This window comes from Citrus clementina, unplaced genomic scaffold (assembly GCF_000493195.1).
Source record: "Citrus clementina cultivar Clemenules unplaced genomic scaffold, Citrus_clementina_v1.0 scaffold_9, whole genome shotgun sequence".
Lineage (NCBI taxonomy): Eukaryota > Viridiplantae > Streptophyta > Magnoliopsida > Sapindales > Rutaceae > Citrus > Citrus x clementina.
In genome coordinates this window covers 28,691,060-28,709,110 of record NW_006261964.1, presented here as the reverse complement: position 1 = coordinate 28,709,110, position 18,051 = coordinate 28,691,060, and the positions used below count along the sequence as shown (strand labels likewise).

Below are 18,051 nucleotides of genomic sequence, written 5' to 3'. Positions count from 1 at the left end.
TGTGTGTGTGTGTGTGTCCGTCTCCAAACTCACCAACTCCACGTATATTACGATTATGATGGCTGGGTACAGTCTCTTTTGGATCTACTACAAGCTTCTCCGTTGCGTCCTCTTTTTGTATTCTTCACCGCGTTTGAGTTTTACGTTGCCGACGCGTTGAAACGACAACAGCATATATATGAAAAGTGAAAACGAGTGTTGATAGGTCGCACTCGGTCGTGCTAATATTCTAAAGCAGTGGTATAACATATATATTTTGAAAGGAGATCAATTCCCTGTAATTCTCAATAGGGCAAAAACATAAAAAAAGAGGCTAGGTTCGCACAAATACACGCGACCCCCACAGTCGTGGTGGGGGAGGGGTTCCCTTCGCGCATGAGTTATTGGGCAGCTAGTAAATAAATTCTTGGAAGGCTTCTTGGAAAGTTTTGGGGGGAGGGAAGGGGGAATGAGTTCTTGTGCGCTCAGATAATAGATTCTTGGAATGGGTTCTTGTTTTGGGTTTAGCTTCATGTGACCTTTTAATGAGCTTGTTAACATGTTATATTTGGTTTCAATAAATAAACTAACTTGTATTTTTTTTTCTTCTAAATAATGTAAGATATTGATATTTTAAAATACTTATTGAAATCTCTAACAGACGCCACCATTTACTGTATGATAGGTAATTATGCACGAAAATTCTTCAAAGATTCAAGTTCTTGTAACGTGACTTCTTAAGGATTTTGTGACATTGAATAATGATCTTGATCTTTATAATGAAAAACATTTACATATAGTATATTTCTATCTAAATTCTTGTTAGTGCTGATCACAAGCTTTAATTATTTTAGCTAGTAGTATTAGTATTAGACTGTTAGTTGCTATTGACTAAAAGATCGAGCTTAAAAAAGGACAAGCACTAGCACAATTAGTAAATTGAAAAGTTGAGAATAAAGATGTGAAAATGATCGACGAATTAGTGAGTTGGGTCGGCTTGCTAAGTACGATATGGGAATCAAGAAAAGTTGTAGAGATTTCCAAAAATTAAAAAAAAAAAAAAAGAAAGAAGAAAAGATAAGCATTAATCGCTTTTTCTTTTTTGCTTTTTATCGATATGCTATTTTCTAAGCATATAATCTAATCTTAATTGGTCTGTTATTTCTTGTTAGATCATAGATGGGGGAATAAATTTCTTATTTTTTATTTTTGCAGACATTGCATAATTATTCTCTGTATACTTCTATAGAAAGTAGGAAAAAAACACAAAAGCAAAACTCTCTTCTCACAATAAGATTATCAAGAAGAAAAGTTTAAGTAACATGATTTTAATATGACACAAGTCAATAAAATCATGTTGTGTGTTTTAAAGTCTCCTATTACTAATTTTCTTTTTAAGATTAGTTAACTCCAAAATAAATATACACGTGACACGGCTTTATTAAATGGTAAAAACTCGAGTATTATAAATTTTTAGGAGGAAAAATCAGGTAAAATAATTTTAATGAGATTATTCAATAAAATTATACTTTTAATTGTTAGTATCATTCTCTTAATTAGTTAACTTTAAAACAAATACGTACGTGACATAATTTTATTAGATTGGTGTATGAATCACGTGATGTACATGAATTAATTCATTGAAGATGGCTTAAGCAATCTCCTGTAATAGAAAGATGTGGGAACAAAGAATTGCCTTTAATAAATATATCTACCAACATGGCGTGATGTCATATTCAATGATTTGAAAATTAGGTGGGATTTCATTTTTAAATTCTAATCTACATGTAAAATTATTATAGGCGAGGAAGAAAGAAGAAGACCGTGTGAAGACTGAGATATTTTTCAATTTCTATTGCCAATTAAAATCTCATAAATCATTATCATTTTTTTTTCTTTTATCTTGGACTAAAATTGACCCACCATCGTTTAAAACGCGGCAATGTCGGTTTCAAATAACCGCGAAACGTAAACTTCCAGTTTAGTGGAAAGGAAACCAACTGAAAAGCATGGGATCTGATAACCCGCTGCTACAAAACCCCACTGAATTTGCAGTGAAAAAGAACCAACCAAATTCGGCCACGTCAACATTCCACTGTCTTCGTCAACGTGGCGCACACATATTGGCTTGCTCGTAAAGCAGCATCACGAAAACAAGAACCAACCGGAGGTTTCGTCTGTGCTTTACTGCGACGGTTACAAAAACCTCAAATGAAAACTCTCTCACTTTCTAAAAAAGGGGGTCCTCAATTAAACCCTTTCACCAGCTCGTTTGCAAATCATTTAACATCATCATCATCGTTCATCACCATTTTTACGCAAAGAAACAAATAGTTTGATCAGTTGAAAGCAAAAAAGCATGTCCGGGCAAGACATCGAGAGAGGGCAAAGAGCGAACAAGAACAGAACAGGCAGCAGCAGCAGCAACAACAACGGTGCCCACGTTCCATCACCAACGTATCTGATCGAAGACACAGAAACCCAATGGACTTCTTGGCTCGTTCCCATGTTTGTTGTTGCGAATGTTGCCGTCTTCATTGTTGTCATGTACATCAACGATTGTCCAAAGCATGATCAAGCGTTTAAGGGCAAGTGCGTGGCAAGGTTCTTGGGGCGGTTCTCGTTTGAGCCTTTGAGAAAGAATCCTCTTCTCGGTCCCTCTTCTCACACGTAAGTGCTTTTTAAATTTTTTTTTTCATTACCCATTTCGTTTCCTGGTTTTATTTTGATTTGCTGATGAAATTTGGTAGAACTTTGTTTGCTCGTTGTGTTGATGATTTCGTGTTTATTATTTTTGGAATTTGTATATAGAGGTTAATTTGAAATGAATTATGGTAACTTGATGTGTTAATTTCATTGATCTTTGATTAATCAAGTGTTCTGTTGTCAAACTAACTCTGGTTATGGTATTTAGGTGCCCGAATCGGAAACTTAACTATGTGTCTAGAGGTTTTGTTTTTGGAAAATGAAACCTGGTAGCCTTTGGCATTAATATTAGATACTTGTTTGCTAATTGAATTCCAGTCTAAAAGTAAGTCGTTATTTGGTTATAATTTGAGGTTATCAATGTCTTGATATTTTATGCTTTCATTGATTCATTGCTTTGTGGGTGAAAAGTTGGTGGATCTGGTGAGAAAGATGGAGCTTTGAGTTATTTGGAGGTTCTTCTTTTTCTATATGCCATTATTTTGCTTTCCATTCGTGGCCGAGAAAGAAAGTAATTGAATATATTCTTTTCCTTGTTTTGAAGATTGGAGAAATTGGGTGGTCTTGAATGGACCAAAGTGGTGCAAAAACATCAAGGATGGAGGCTTATCACTTGTATCTGGTTGCACGCCGGTATTATTCATCTCCTCGTAAACATGCTATGCCTGGTTTTCATTGGTATTCGCCTTGAACAGCAATTTGGGTTCGGTATGTTGCTCTTTCATGCTATTTAAAATGCAAATTATTAATTTTTTTTTTTAATTTTTGAGCTTAATTTAGTCTATTTGATGTCTCTTGTTACGATGGGATAGTGCGGATTGGAGTTATTTACCTGTTATCTGGATTTGGTGGGAGTGTTCTTTCCTGCCTATTTATTCGAAACAGCATCTCTGTTGGTGCCTCCGGTGCACTTTTTGGGCTTCTGGGAGCAATGCTTTCAGAACTACTTACTAACTGGAGTCTTTATACCAACAAGGTGAGTGAGGCCAGCTGTTGTCTGCACATTTTACTTTGCTTATACTACTATTATTGCTAGTTCTTGTGCTGTAGGTTGGGATACACAGTTTTTCATGCTTACTCCTTTAGATGATGTTGTTTTGTAGGCTGCAGCCTTGATTACTCTTTTGGTCATCATTGCAATTAATCTCGCTATAGGAATTCTGCCGCATGTTGATAATTTCGCTCACATTGGTGGATTTCTCACTGGGTTCTTCCTTGGTTTTGTCTTGTTGCCCCGTCCTCGGTACGGATGGCTTGATGGCAGGAACCTTCCTGGAAGTGCCGCCATAAAATCCAAGTATAAGACACATCAATACGTGTTATGGCTGGTCTCTCTGGTTCTACTAATTGCAGGGTGAGTGACTCCTAATAATTGCATTTTCATAGGAGAAAGCATCATCTGAATACCAACAGCACAATACAAATTATATATAAGTAATGATTTTATGAAATTCTGAAGTGGTTTGCCGGGGTCCTAGGCAGATTATGATTGCTGAGGAAAAGGGGAACATAATTGTATCTCATAATGCCTCGTTATAGAAGTTGTGGGCCATGAATTCATTGTCCCGACTCCCAGTTCTTGGCAATCAGAATGTAGAGACCCCGTGTAAAATTATTTTTAATCATTTGGTATTGCAAGATGATATCTGCAAGAGAAAGGTTGCGAACGAAGCCATTTTAAAGTTCCGGGTACTGACTACTGAGTGGTTTAATTATTATTCTGGCTTAATTGCAGATTAACAGTTGCACTGGTGATGCTCTTCCGGGGAGAGAATGGTAATGATCGTTGCAGATGGTGTCACTACATGAGCTGCGTTCCCACCTCCAGTTGGAATTGCGAAGGAAATGTGTAGATTGCAATTGCTAGCTCTACGTTCACATGTAAATGCATGCATAGTTATAGCTTAGAAGCTGGATTTCTTCATGCTTGATTCTTTATCATGATTTTAAACTCGGGAGACCACCTTTGTAGTTGCTTTTACTTTCGGCGTTTTGCCATCGTAATAGAATTATTGCGTGTATACTTTAGCTTTCTTTCTCTTAACGCATTTGAGTACGACAAGTAAACAACAGCCAGTGGCGGACCTGCACGTGGGCTAGACCGGGCCGTAGCCCGGTCTAGTTTAGAAAAAATGATTTACACCCTTAATTTTTTAATAATTTAGTAAAATAATAGAGTTTTCATTTTATTTTCATATATGTCCCTAACTCAACTACCTTATATTTTCATCAATTTAGTATAACAATAGAATTTTCATTTTATATTTAAATATGTCCCTAAGTAGAAGGCGCTCTGGTGGGATCCTCGCGGACAGAAAAAGATTGCAGTCGGTTTGATAATGATCGAGTGACATTGCTTCTTTGGCCCGAACCAAGGAATCCCTTAGATATGATGTAAAAAGGATCTTGTTCTATCGTTGATAAGAGATTTCTCTATGAAAAATACGAATCGGAGTTTGAAGAAGGGGAAGGAGAAGGAGTCCTCGACCCACAACAGATAGAGGAGGATTTATTCAATCACATAGTCTGGGCTCCTAGAATAAAGTGCCCCTGGGGCTTTCTATTTGATTGTATCAAAAGGCCCAATGAATTGGGATTTCCCTATCGGGCCGGGTCATTTCGGGGCAACTCAATTACCCATATGTTTTCATTAATTTTATATAATAATAGAGTTTTTATTTTATTTATAAATATGTTCTTAAGTCAATTATATTATTTTCAATTGAAATTAGTGACTTATTTTATAAAATGATTAAATTATATATTTATTGAATAGATTGAAAACATTAGGGTGTTAAAATTTTATTACTGCTTTAATTTATTTTAAAAAGCTTCTAATTAAAAAATATATATGTCAATGTAATATAACATCATCACTAGACTTAAAAGTACTTACATAAATAAGATATAGTAACAATTATCAATATTTTCATAAAATTTTAATGTGAATTTTCAGATTTTATTTATTAGTTATATTAACTAAGAGGACAAGTTAGAAAATAAAATTTGGGTATTTTAAGAGCTTTTAATAGAAGAATCATCAACTTCTAATTCTTTAAAGAAAGATAAAGCATCTGACAAAGAAACAACTGCACCCAAATATTTTTTTGCTGAATTGAGTTTAGTTTATTTATTGAAACTTTTGACTAAAAATACTTTTACAATTTGAAAGGATGAATAAATTTTAATTATTTAATTTATTAAGTCGAGTAATTTAGTAATTCACTTCAAGCATAAAAGTTTTACTTGTAATTTTTAATTGATTGTAATTACATGTATTGATCTATTTTAATTTAAAATTCTTAATTGATATTTTAATCTTTATATAATTATAAGTTATTATAGGTTGCAATGTCAAATTCTATAATTAAAAAATAATATTTTCATATTTGAGTTGTCTTTTGTTTTCTACTCTTTTTTTATAATTATTTTTGTTTATAGTACATATTTAGAGAGATAAAGTTCTTGGTATTTCTCCTTATTTAATATACTTATTTCTACTTATAAATTTTTATGTTTGCTTCAAAATATAAATTTTAAAATTTAGTCCGGAGTAATATTAAATCCTGGATCCGCCCCTGACAACAGTTGCATAGCAGAAGACCAGAAGTTACTCCAATTAGGGGTGGGCAAAATCGGGTTCGGGTCGGGTTCGGGTCAACCCGATCGGGTTGTGCAAACATTGATCCGAATACAACCCGAACTTACAACTCGACCCGATCCGATCCGATATATATTTAGATCGGTTCGGATCGGGTCAAAAATCGGGTTGAATTCGGATTGAATCGATTCGAATTAAAAATGGATCATATTAAATTCGGGTTGATGAAAACGGGTCAATTCAAAACATATATACCAATACACCATGAAAGCTTCAAAATTCAAAACACATAAGGGACTAAGGGAGAAACTCGGGTCGGGTTGGAGATTGAGCCTTGGAGCAGCAGATCGGTGGCTGGGTTTTCGGCAGCAGATCGGTGGGCGTGCAGCAGCAGTTTGCGCACGACTGGACGCGCAGCAGTTTCCTCGCGATGGCTGGACGCAGCACGGCGGCAGCAGATCGTGGACGCAGCAGTAGATGGCTGGACGCAAGACTGCAGCAACATGACAACAGCACGGCAACAGCAGATCGCTGATGCAGCAGCAGATGGCCGGACTCGTAACACAAGAACAGCAAATTGCGGGAAGGAGAGAATGTTTTCTTGCTTCTTGAGGGTGGGTTCACGGGTTGAGTGTTGTGATTTTTTTGTTTGTGTGTGTTTTATGTTTGTGTAAACTGTAAAGTGTAACCTTTTGAGTATGTGATTTCACTGATTTGTGTGATTATGTGTGGTGTGCTGTGTGCCGTGTGTGTGTGTTTGGCCATAGAATTTTTTTTTTTTTTTAGCAACCCGATCGGGTTTTCGGATCGGATCGGGTTTTATCCGATCAGATCACAACCCGATCGGGTTTGCAATATTTCATCCGATCGGGCTATATTAACAACCCGATCCGACCCGAACCCGAAATTTTTCGGGTCGGATCGGGTCGAGTATTTTGCCCACCCCTAACTCCAATTAGTGAATTTTTGAAAAAAAAAAATTGTAAAAAAGTAATGATGAGATGTTTTATAATTGTAAAATTCGAAAATTGAGAAATTATTTACGGGTTATTATTTTAATGGAATTAAAAGTTCCGTTTAAATAGAACATGGCGTCGCCCGGACTCGAACCGGAGACCTTCAGTGTGTTAGACTGACGTGATAACCAACTACACCACGACACCACTTATGTCTAAATTAATGCAGAGTGAAAAATAAAGGTTTAAATAAACTATTATTCATGTACATAAACTATTCTTACAAACACACAATTCAATTGAACGAAGAAACGTGGAAAATAAATGCAATAAATAAGAAAGCAACATGACAATAACACAGACATGTTTTTGTACATTAGATTAGAGGTACCATATTGACTGTAATGTCTTGCTATATGTTCAGGTGCATGACTAGAAACTCATTCAACCTTAGTGAAGGAGCACACACGTTCTTCATTTCACACCAACCCCACTTTAATCAACACTATAAACTTTCCAATTTACTACGCAACTTAATTGAAATTATCAATTTGATGCACTTAATTAATAAAATGCAGTCCCACAAAACCCTAATAGCAATTTCAATTTCAGTCTTGCTAACGTGGTTGGGCTTGTTCAATTGGGCATTGGCGGAGGTAGACTGCACCACAGTGACAACACTAGTCTCTTCATGCTCGAGCTTCATCGAGCATGGCTTCCCCGACCCAATGCCCGGCTCACCATGCTGTGAGGGCGTGAACAGCCTTAATGTAATTGCAGATACTACAGAGAACAAGCAGTCCGTTTGTAGTTGCTTGATGGACCTCATTTCCACTTACAATACCAATGCCACTGCTATTGCTACTCTTCCTGGCTTCTGTGGTGTTGCTTTGGGCTTCGTCATTGATCCTAACACCGATTGCAGCTAGTATTTCCTTTCTATTCCTTTGTACCTTTTCACTTTTTTTTTGTTTTTGTTTTTGTTTTCCACAATTATATTACAATATACTGATATTGAAATTCAGGGCCCTTCCTGAGCCTCTAATTTTCATACCATTGTCGATTAAGAGTCTGTCGACTGTAGTTTAGAAATCTATGACTAACAAGGGAGAAATGAGTCTCCATGGGAACTCAAATCATTGCCTTGTATGACAACAATGTTATTTTCTGGGATAGGCAAAACACCAAAACATTCTGGTTGCGGTAAAAATGGTCTTTTGCTTTCCTGGCCCAAGCAAAACAATATTTTTTGCTCCAAAGATAGTGTTTAACCATCCGATCAATGAGCCCAAGTGGCTCATACATATTCTTTTGGTTGATCAATTTGCAGGTTCGATTGTAACAATTTTATATTTCATGGTAACATTATTTATTTGATATTTGAAAACTGATGCAGCATTCCATGAAGTGGGAATCAAAGACATGAAGTTGGTATAGGGAAGATACGCATCTTCACGTGGGAGATCAAATAAGGATCCTTTCGATCTTCAGCTGCAAAGAAGGGGAGCTGGCCATTAATGTAATTTTATTTTTCAAACAGAAATAACCCTAATGAGTCGCTAAAACTATAGCTCCTATTATAACTGAACTTGATACTGTTGTCAATTTTGCTAGCTTATTGATTTTACCCACCAACTTAAGTTTCGAACATTCTTAATACGTAACATGAAATACACACGTTGGGTTGCATACTAAGGTTGGGCAAAAATTTCGATCCGACCCAGCCTGATTTGATTCGGAAAAATTAGGTTAAGATAAGATCATATTGAAGACAATATTTGATATGATGTAATTTTGCCAACCCGATCGAATCATGATCGGATTGGGTGAACTGAAAACCCAATCGGGTTAGCTTCAAAAAAAAAAAAAAAAAATTAAAAAGCAAAGCTCACAGCCTCACACACTACACACATATGTAGCACACAACAGCATCTCTCACCCTCAAGTCAATAGCAGAATAGCTCAACTTAGAAAATAGAAACACAGACACAACCGACACCCAAAGAGCAACGACAACCTCCCTCAACTTCTCATCTCACTCTTAAGAAGACGAGAAACAATAAAACATTCACACATAACATCTCACTCTTAAGAAGACGAGAAACAATAAAACATTCACACATATACGTGGAGTCTCCACTCTTCACGCTCAGGGTTTGACATACAACACGTCAGAAACACATCAGAAAATAAAGTGACAGCCAATCACAAGACGCAGCAATCCGATTTTGCCACAGTTGTTTGGGAAATAAAATAGGGTGACCATGATCTCTTCCAAGTAAAGTGAGCAAATGGTTGAGCAGACCACCTTGACCAGCAGGCAATTCAGGTGATCTTGAGTAGATGAGTTTGAGAAGATATTGAACCAAATCAGCAAAAAGCAAGACTTAGTCAAAATGAACCACCAAAGATCTTGTCCGAAAAAATCAGGGTGCGAATTTAATTCATTAATGGTTATTGCTATGATCTAAGATCATGGGTTTGAGGTGTTTATGAGGGTTCAACTTTTCTCTCTCTAGTATATTGTTTTTACTCTTTTCACTATTAAAGAGTCTTCATCCATCTTTACAAAAGATCAAAAACTATTTATTTTATTTACTCTTATTCTAGTAAACTCATAAACTGACTTGAGCGTCGGAGGATTCACGCTAGAAAAACTTCTGGCGCCTTTTATTGTTTTTTGTGATTTCAGGTGTTCGCTGGTTATTTACAAGTGGTCGCAGGGCATTCTTGATGATTGGGAAGTCGTTCCACCACCACATAAATTTAATGCTGATGTAGGGATCTAAGATCGAGTCACTAAGCAACTCAATCGGATTCTGGCATCAACGGTAGTCACCGCCGATGCCAACTGAATCTACTACTCCACGAGGATTGCTGCTAGATATGATGTTCACGCCTCCACCATCATCAATTTCCTCCTCCAAGCTCCATCCGAACACAGCAAACAGCAACCCGAATTTCCCTTTTGAAGCTTCCAGCCTTCGATGGTATACACTATATAGTTGTAATGTGTAATATATTATATATTATATGTTAAATTGTTAATTAGTAATTGACCCAAAATTTTATTGATCCGATTTCGCTCAACCCGTATTGACCTGAATCCAATTTGAACCATATCTAATCCAAACTCGATCCGAACTGAACTCAACCTAAACTTTTGATTCGATTCGATTGTAATTCAGATCAGATCAAATCGAATTATAGATTTAGGTTAAATTTGGATGAACTTTTGTCTAACCCGATCAACTCGAAATATGATCGGATTGATTTGAATCCGACTTTGTCCAGTCCTAATGCATATGTGCATATGTTCATTAATTATTTGGATTATTTTTTGGTTTCACGTGGTGCATTTACGGCACATGCATTATATATGCGTTTGATGTTTCTGGTCAGAAATTGACCAAATCTCGCTTCTCTTTCAATGTCCTCAACTGCCACACAACCATCTGTTTTGCTTGTCATCAAGATTATTCTTCCATTGTATAATCCACTGGCCCTGTAGTTGTGCTGTAGGTATCCAAGGTTAATTAATTTGGTTTTGTTTTGTTATAGCTTTTAATGTCACTTCGCTGTGTCGCCGGTTCAGACAAAATCCTTTGTGGGGCAAATGGGGCCACCGCAAATCCAACCTCCGTGAATCTACAGTCGTTATATATACATGCAAATTGGGGTGATAATCGAGATGCCAACCTTCAGTAACTTTGGCTCGTGCAGTTATTTACCAAAAGTGAGCAAATAGCAAATGTCGAATCCACTAATTCGCTTATTGTCAGAACAGTGCGATTTCATTTGGTTTGTCTCATTTTCCAAGCGCGTGCAATCCAAAAGTTACGAGAAAACTCACTTTTAAAACATCCCATCGTGTGACAATTGAAAAACGATGGCTAATTAAGGCAAAACTACAGTGCTTTGGCACCATCAATACATCAAACCAAGCTTTTCGCTCAGTTTAAGTTTTTTGTCACATGACTCAAGTTATGAGTTACATTAAATAGTTTTTACACTCATTAAAATCGTGTAAGCGGCGCTCGATAATGCTTCTTACTCAAATACAAACTGAAAACTATGTCCATTTTCAACATTGACAATGTTCTTCGCTTGTACAAGACTAAGTTTAATTGTAAGGCAATAGTCATTTAATTACAACACCAGCAAACTCCCATACACTTGGAAAGCGAAAGCGAAACTTACAAAAGTGAAAAATGAAAGCAAACGTGCAGCATCACCTTAAATTTATGCTCCCGAATTTACTCAACCGGTCAGATGTTGGAGAAGCTCTGTTCCTGAAGTCAGCATGTTGAGCAAAATCTCTTTCGGAATTAATGCTACCATCCCAAAACCCGTGAGCTGACCTCTTGGTTGAACCATATCTCTCGAGCTCAAGTCTTTGCCTTGGGGCGCTCAGTGATCTGACCTTCGCTCGTGATGATTCCGTGTTAGCCATATAATTTGGGTGGCCTATGCATCCACTAAAGTAGCCCCATGAATACTCACTTCTTGTGGGCGTGAAAGGGCCTCTTCTTGCACTACTTCCAGGTCTATATGATGCAGATGATACTTGCGGGCTGTTATCAGCAGTCCTCAAAGCTGCATCACTTTTTCCCACCGGAACTTTCAGTGAGCTCAATGATAAAACCTCCCCTGGAGATACACTTGGGATTGGATTCATATTTTTTACTGATAATTTTGATGGAGAGTCGATTGTCATGTAGCTGTGATTGTTATAATCCAAAGCAGAACCATGCGGTGAGGATCGAATGACTCTATTATGTTGTCGGGGGTTCAAGTGAGGCTTCCATGTATCTACTTCCAAGATCTTGTCACTCTTCTCATCATCTGCAGGAGGTCCACTTTTAAGTTGACTTACTCTATGGCCGTTCCATACACTTTCTTCCATCCAACGATCTAACCAATTTGAACCCAACCGTCCTTTGTCTAGGTCAGTGATATCTCCAAAGTTCGAACTGGAACCACATCTCTGCATCAAATGAAACAGACTACCATTAGAGTTGCCTTGCATGGTAGAACTTTTTGATGAGATCAAGATCAATGTTCAGAAGCTAATTCTAAAATTTCACTGGAATTTATATTGTACTTCTCTCTAACATATATAACATGTATAAAAAAAGAACGGGAGTACGTATCATAAAGACTTGAGAAAAGTTTCTGAGAACACAAAATAAGTTCTTTGTAAGAATTGTATACGCATAGAAATATGTAAATAGATGATTCTACAAAACCACTCTAGTCCTTCAGGATGGAGGGGCCATTAACTTTAGTACTGTAAGCACGAAATTGGTTCTCTGATTTGTCAGGACTTCGGGGAACCTAAAAGTCAGTTCAAGAATTTTGTTCAATTATTGAAAAGAGCAAATTACTCATGCAATTCAAGAATTTTATTCAATTATTAATAAATCAAAAATTCCCTACTACGACACTCAGTTGTATTAATATTAATACAGTATGTGAGAGACTCTAAATTACTACTGGTAGCCAAATGCTTACGATTTTGTTTCACCATGTGAAAAGCAGTCTATTTTGGCCCCTTTAAATTCTGCAAACCAAGGCACAGAATATAAAATTCAAAACTTTATTAGGTAAAAATAAGACCTAACTCCGCTCCTGAATTGTCAATTTGCAACTGAAATAATGACCCATATCAACCGAATACTAGTATGCAGAAATCCCATGAACCAATCCGAAAATAAAGGTCTCTCTTTAGTCAATACTTTTGGCATTTAATGTCAAAAAGTAGCGTAAGAAAATACTGTGGCTCTCTGGCTCAGATCAGTGGCACTTTTTTCTGAGCCCCATGCCTTAATTAAAATACAATTTTGCAAAGAAATTGATCTTTGTCTTATAAAAAGACATATGGAACATGAATCTAATTAGGTAAATTCAGAATGTGGTCCCTTAAAAGCTACAATGCATGTGTATTGAGAATCGTGGGTCATTATTTTTAATCATGCTTCTCACTGGAGAAACTAATCACTAAACCTTGCCGAAAAACAGATTAAGGTGAGAATAATAACTCTGGCTTACCGTACTGCGAGAAAGAGATGATTTGCTGCTAGAAAGCAAAGATTCTGACGTGGGAGTGCGACTAGCACGGACCCGTGCCTGCACTTTGACTAATGTTTGCATGCGCTTTAGCATATCTGCTGTTTGCTTCCTCACAATGTGACCTCTCACCAGTGCCTGAAGCTTCACCAATGCTTTCAGTGCCTTCAGTGCCCTCCTTGCCTTCAGATCAACATAAGAAATGATGGATCAGACGCCCATTTTCATCCCAAAATATCAAAACAATCCAATTCAATAAATGATAATTAACTCACCCAGGATGTTGGGTTTTTTTTTTTTTCTAATATCAAAAAGTACATACCATGACATTGAACATGACATAAAATCTAAAAAGCTTTGATGGCACAGGGATCCAGGAGTTTAAAAGGATATGCAACAGATTAGCATGTAAAACCAAAGGGAGAGAAGCATGGGTGAAATCATTCTCTCTCACACATACCAAACAGAAAAAGGCCCAGTAAAGTAAAGAAAAATGATGAATCTCTAACCTAAGCATAATTTTAAAATCAATCATTAAAATTTTGCACCCAAAAAGCAAAAAAAAAAAAAAAAATCATTAAAACTTTAAACTGTCAGGGAGGAATAATTAACTTCAGAGTTCAGCCAAACTAAACGTAAGCTCTTTTTCCTGAACATTCATGATGGCAAGCTTTGGGAATATTGATTGAGATTCTTCTATAAAAAATAAAAGAATAAAATCAAAGTTGCTCATAAAGTTAATGCCTAAAGGCTAATCTAATGGGAATATTGACAGAGATTGTAGCATCTTTCACATGCAAAAAATTCTAGAAATCCAACAATGGTTAATTATATTCATGGGTCATAAAGAGGTCTGAGTTCAAACCCACTCACATGTATGAAGAGTGGATTTAGCCTCCAGTTTCACTACACTTCAAATATAAACCAAGAGAGTCTAGTAGGCGCCATTGCTAGTGTTATGGTCATTGACCAAGTAGCAGTTGCATTTTTTTCCTTTTAAAAAAAAATTCACAAATTTCAACACTGTTCAAAGAATAGTTACAAAATTGCCGCTATGCGTTCAATTGCTCACTATTAATGAGCAAAGTTACTATATCATTTCTGCCTGTGTATACATGCTCATGCACAGTAGAGTCTATTTTTTTGGGCCAGACATAGTGGAGCCACCAAAAACAAAAAAAAGTTGTAAGATTGAAGACAAAGATAAGTCCAAATACCAACCCAAAAAAAAGAAATAATAAATAAATTGAAGACAAAGATGATTCCATATTTGGTCAGACTTGTCGTTCAAGTTTAATGTAGCAGCACAACATCTCACCACTACTGGTCAACACTTTCAATTCACTATCAAACCCAACCACAGGCAGCCACGTCATCATAATTAATAGACTACTCTCACAAGGGTAGGAACGTGCGAGGACTTGGCACGTGCGAACGGAGAATTTTGAAATTAAAATGGAAGCACAGAAAACAGAGACAGTAAGCACCGTGGATAACAGGGAATCAGTTAAAAATTCACCCATCACCCACTTGTGTCGGCGCAAATTTGAGTTTTGTGGGCAGAGCAATGGCTATCAAACTGTTGCTGTCTTTTCTTGTTTTTTCTTCTGTTTTTTATTTTTATTTTTTATATGTTGGGACCATTTACCCTTCAACTTGAAGAATCTACCCGTTTTAGATTAGTTAGTTGCAACATAATTCTTGGAAACACGGAGGAAAAACAAACACTTCCATTCCGCCAGATCCCCAATAATGCTTTGTTTAGCCGTTCGGTATAATATCTTAAAATTATTTTTGAAAAACTGATTTACAAAATGAAAAGCAAAACAAAAGAATCCTCGAGAGTTAAAAAGTAAGATTCTTTTTTTTCATGAAAAAAAAAAGTCTTTGCCTTTGATTTTCGATCTCAAATTGCAGAAAATGAGACTGAGAAACAGAGAAATAACAGTACCCGGAATTCAAATTTTTGAACTTTTAAATGAGGCTGAGAAACAAAGAAGTAACAGTATCCAGTATTCAAAATTTGCAAATTTTTTTTCCTTTTCCTGCGTTTTCTCAGGAAACAAACAAGCTGACCACTGAATTTTAAAAAAAAAAGATATCTTGATAATCAAGATTGAGAAACAAAGAAGTAACAGTATCCAGAATTCAAATTTTGCAACTTTTTTTCTTTCTTTGTCCTGCGTTTTCTCAGGAAACAAACAAGCCGACCGCTGAATTTAAAAAAAATAAAAAAATAAATCTTGATAGATAGAAAGTAAATGCTAGTAATTAAGTTACTGACCAGATAGCCTCGAAATGCGCACTGTATTCTGACCGCCGCAAGTTCGTGTTGCCACCTAACGTGAGCGCCGGGGGGAGCAGCAACACCAGCACCACGGCCACCGGTACTCGTCAATCTAACAACCTCGGCGGCGGCATGAGCAGCAGCGAGCGCCGCCTCGGCTACGGCGGCAGTGGCGGCGGCGACGGCTATGGCGTGCTTGTTGGCATCCAAATTTGCTTCGTACGAGGCGTCGGGCTTGGTGGCCTGAGGCAGAGACTGAGGCTGGGACTGAGACTGAGACGGCGTCGTTTGTTTGGAGGAGGATCTAGAGGTGAAGCTCCACCTTCTCTTCTCCTTCGACGATGAGTGGGTCCCGGCCTTTTTGGCGCCAAAAAGTCGCCGAAAAAAGCCCATGTTTCATTGCCGGAAGGTTTAGAACGAATTGAAACGAAACGAACCGTTTTGGGATGACTTGGGTGACGAAAGCTCAATGTAAAGTGGCAAGTAGCAAGACTTGTGAAGACTTGTGTTGTGTGTTCTGAAGAAGCGAACCGAAAAGATTTAAGTAGCTGTTTTGCTGGGGAATGGAGAGCAGTTCATGTAGACGCGATTTAAACAGTTTGTGAAACACGCGCGGTGTTTGATTCTTTACTATTGTGCGCGTGTGAATGTGGGACTGACCGTGGGCTTGCAGGTGGCTTAACTGATATCCTCACGTGAAGGCGGGGAGCTGCCTATGGTGATGCAAGACTCATTGACTTTAATTTTGTTGTAATTTCATTTTTTTTGGCTAAAAGTAATTATTATCGTTACTATTTTTATTCCCAAAAAAAAAAAAAAAAAGATAATGAACTGACATAGTTGTATGAAAAATATCTTAACGAATAAGCAGCATTGTTTAGATTAGTTCATTATGAAAAATATTAATAAATTATATTTTTAAAATGATATTATACTGACATAGTTGTATAGGTATAACCATACATAGTTGTATGGTTATATCTTAACAAATGTGACATATGAAGTATCACTTGTTGTCATTAATAAAATATGTAAAATTAGTAAGATGATAATTAGATAATAAAATCAATCAGCACCATACACACAACACAATTATTGATAGGTGGAAAAAAAATTATATATCTCAACCATATAAATACGACATCATTATTTAAAATATTATGAATAAAATTTCTCGAATTGCAAAGACATGTTGTTGTATTATTATTATTATTATTATTATTATTTATTTTTAACAAATGTTTGAATATAGAATTCTTTGGTCTAAATAAAAGAACGGAAATATGAAAAAAAAGACACAAATACATATTTTTAAACCTTAATCTAATAAATTAAGATCTTAGCTCCATTTTAGCGGTGATTTTTTTTAAATTTTTTATAATTTTATCATTATTATTATTATTATTGGTTAAGAAAAAAAGAACATTGGATTAGGATGTATGATTTGTTGTATGTGATGAACATAAACATAATTACAAGAATAGCCAAAGCACAACTAAATGGGACATCCTCCCAATTTAATTTCTATAATCCCTATATATTCAATGATTTATTCGTGTCAAGGTAATGAAAACGGGTAATTACAAAGTACGAATTTTTCTTCTTGTTTGAAGTCGTCATTTAGTTTATTAGTCACCGAAACATTTTGATTTTTCAAATTAAATGCTTTGGTCCCTCCTCCAACCACACCCAACCCAACGCTAACAGGCAGGTCCGTATTCACCTTTACACGTACCATTTGCTGATGTGATACTGAACCTAAACCAAAATCAAAGCACCTTGCATTATTATATCACGAATCTGAGCACCCTCTGCGTGTGACGCGTGCTAATATTATAAAGTCCCATCAACATCGACCGACTGGATTTCTGTGTGCTAATATTAAAAAGAAAAAAAAAAACCCTCAAATCTTGAAGCATTTCTGTGTCAGCTGCGGTATATATATATATATATATATATTAAAGGGCCCAATTGGATTTCTGGTCTCAATAAAAGGGCCCGAGTCGATCCTCGAAGCCTTTTGCAGTGAGTGGTGCTTTTCACACCGGCCTACAGTCCCTATAACCCCACGTCTATGACCACGGTTCTATCAACACAAAAGGACAAACATGAATTCAACTAAATTAATATATTCTTACACTTGTAAATCATGAACCCTCCTATCTTTAAATGACATAAAGAATTTTGAGGCAATGATAAGATTTTTAATTATAAAAAGTTATGTTTAATATTTAATCAAACTCAATTTTGATCGTTTGTCATTTTCTATAATTTTTTTTTTTTTATCAAAATAAGAACTATACGTATAATAGGTCGGGTGTCATAAGAGTTTAAAAGGGTTGTTTGTTCAATAGCCTGTGATTGAAATGTACTATTAGCGAACAGGCTTTTATTCTCTCTTTTTAATGACTAACAAATGCTACTTAGTGCAAGTGACAGATATGCATATGATT

General features: G+C 36.3%; 3 protein-coding genes and 1 non-coding gene across 4 annotated transcripts; 2 read left to right on the top strand and 2 right to left on the bottom strand.

Moving 5' to 3' along the window:
• Positions 1–1,880: 1,880 nt before the first annotated feature.
• LOC18032190 (RHOMBOID-like protein 2) lies at positions 1,881–4,713 on the top strand. The gene is made up of 5 exons (XM_006421813.2): positions 1,881–2,649; positions 3,230–3,393; positions 3,498–3,661; positions 3,789–4,039; positions 4,421–4,713. Exons 1-5 carry the CDS (start codon positions 2,339–2,341, stop codon positions 4,536–4,538), a joined length of 1,008 nt encoding a protein of 335 aa, XP_006421876.1. The 5' UTR covers positions 1,881–2,338; the 3' UTR covers positions 4,539–4,713.
• Positions 4,714–7,375: 2,662 nt separating this feature from the next.
• On the bottom strand, positions 7,376–7,449 carry TRNAV-AAC. Its single transcript has one exon. It is a non-coding gene; the product is annotated as a tRNA-Val (tRNA).
• A 346-nt stretch (positions 7,450–7,795) lies between these two features.
• Positions 7,796–8,171, top strand: LOC18033422 (putative non-specific lipid-transfer protein 14). The gene has a single exon (XM_024184871.1). It carries the CDS (start codon positions 7,797–7,799, stop codon positions 8,169–8,171), a length of 375 nt encoding a protein of 124 aa, XP_024040639.1. The 5' UTR covers position 7,796.
• A 3,134-nt stretch (positions 8,172–11,305) lies between these two features.
• Positions 11,306–16,173, bottom strand: LOC18032321 (protein IQ-DOMAIN 14). Its single transcript, XM_006421806.2, has 3 exons — positions 15,596–16,173; positions 13,294–13,494; positions 11,306–12,229 (listed from the first exon to the last, which is right to left on the bottom strand). Exons 1-3 carry the CDS (start codon positions 15,989–15,991, stop codon positions 11,474–11,476), a joined length of 1,353 nt encoding a protein of 450 aa, XP_006421869.1. The 5' UTR covers positions 15,992–16,173; the 3' UTR covers positions 11,306–11,473.
• Positions 16,174–18,051: the final 1,878 nt, after the last annotated feature.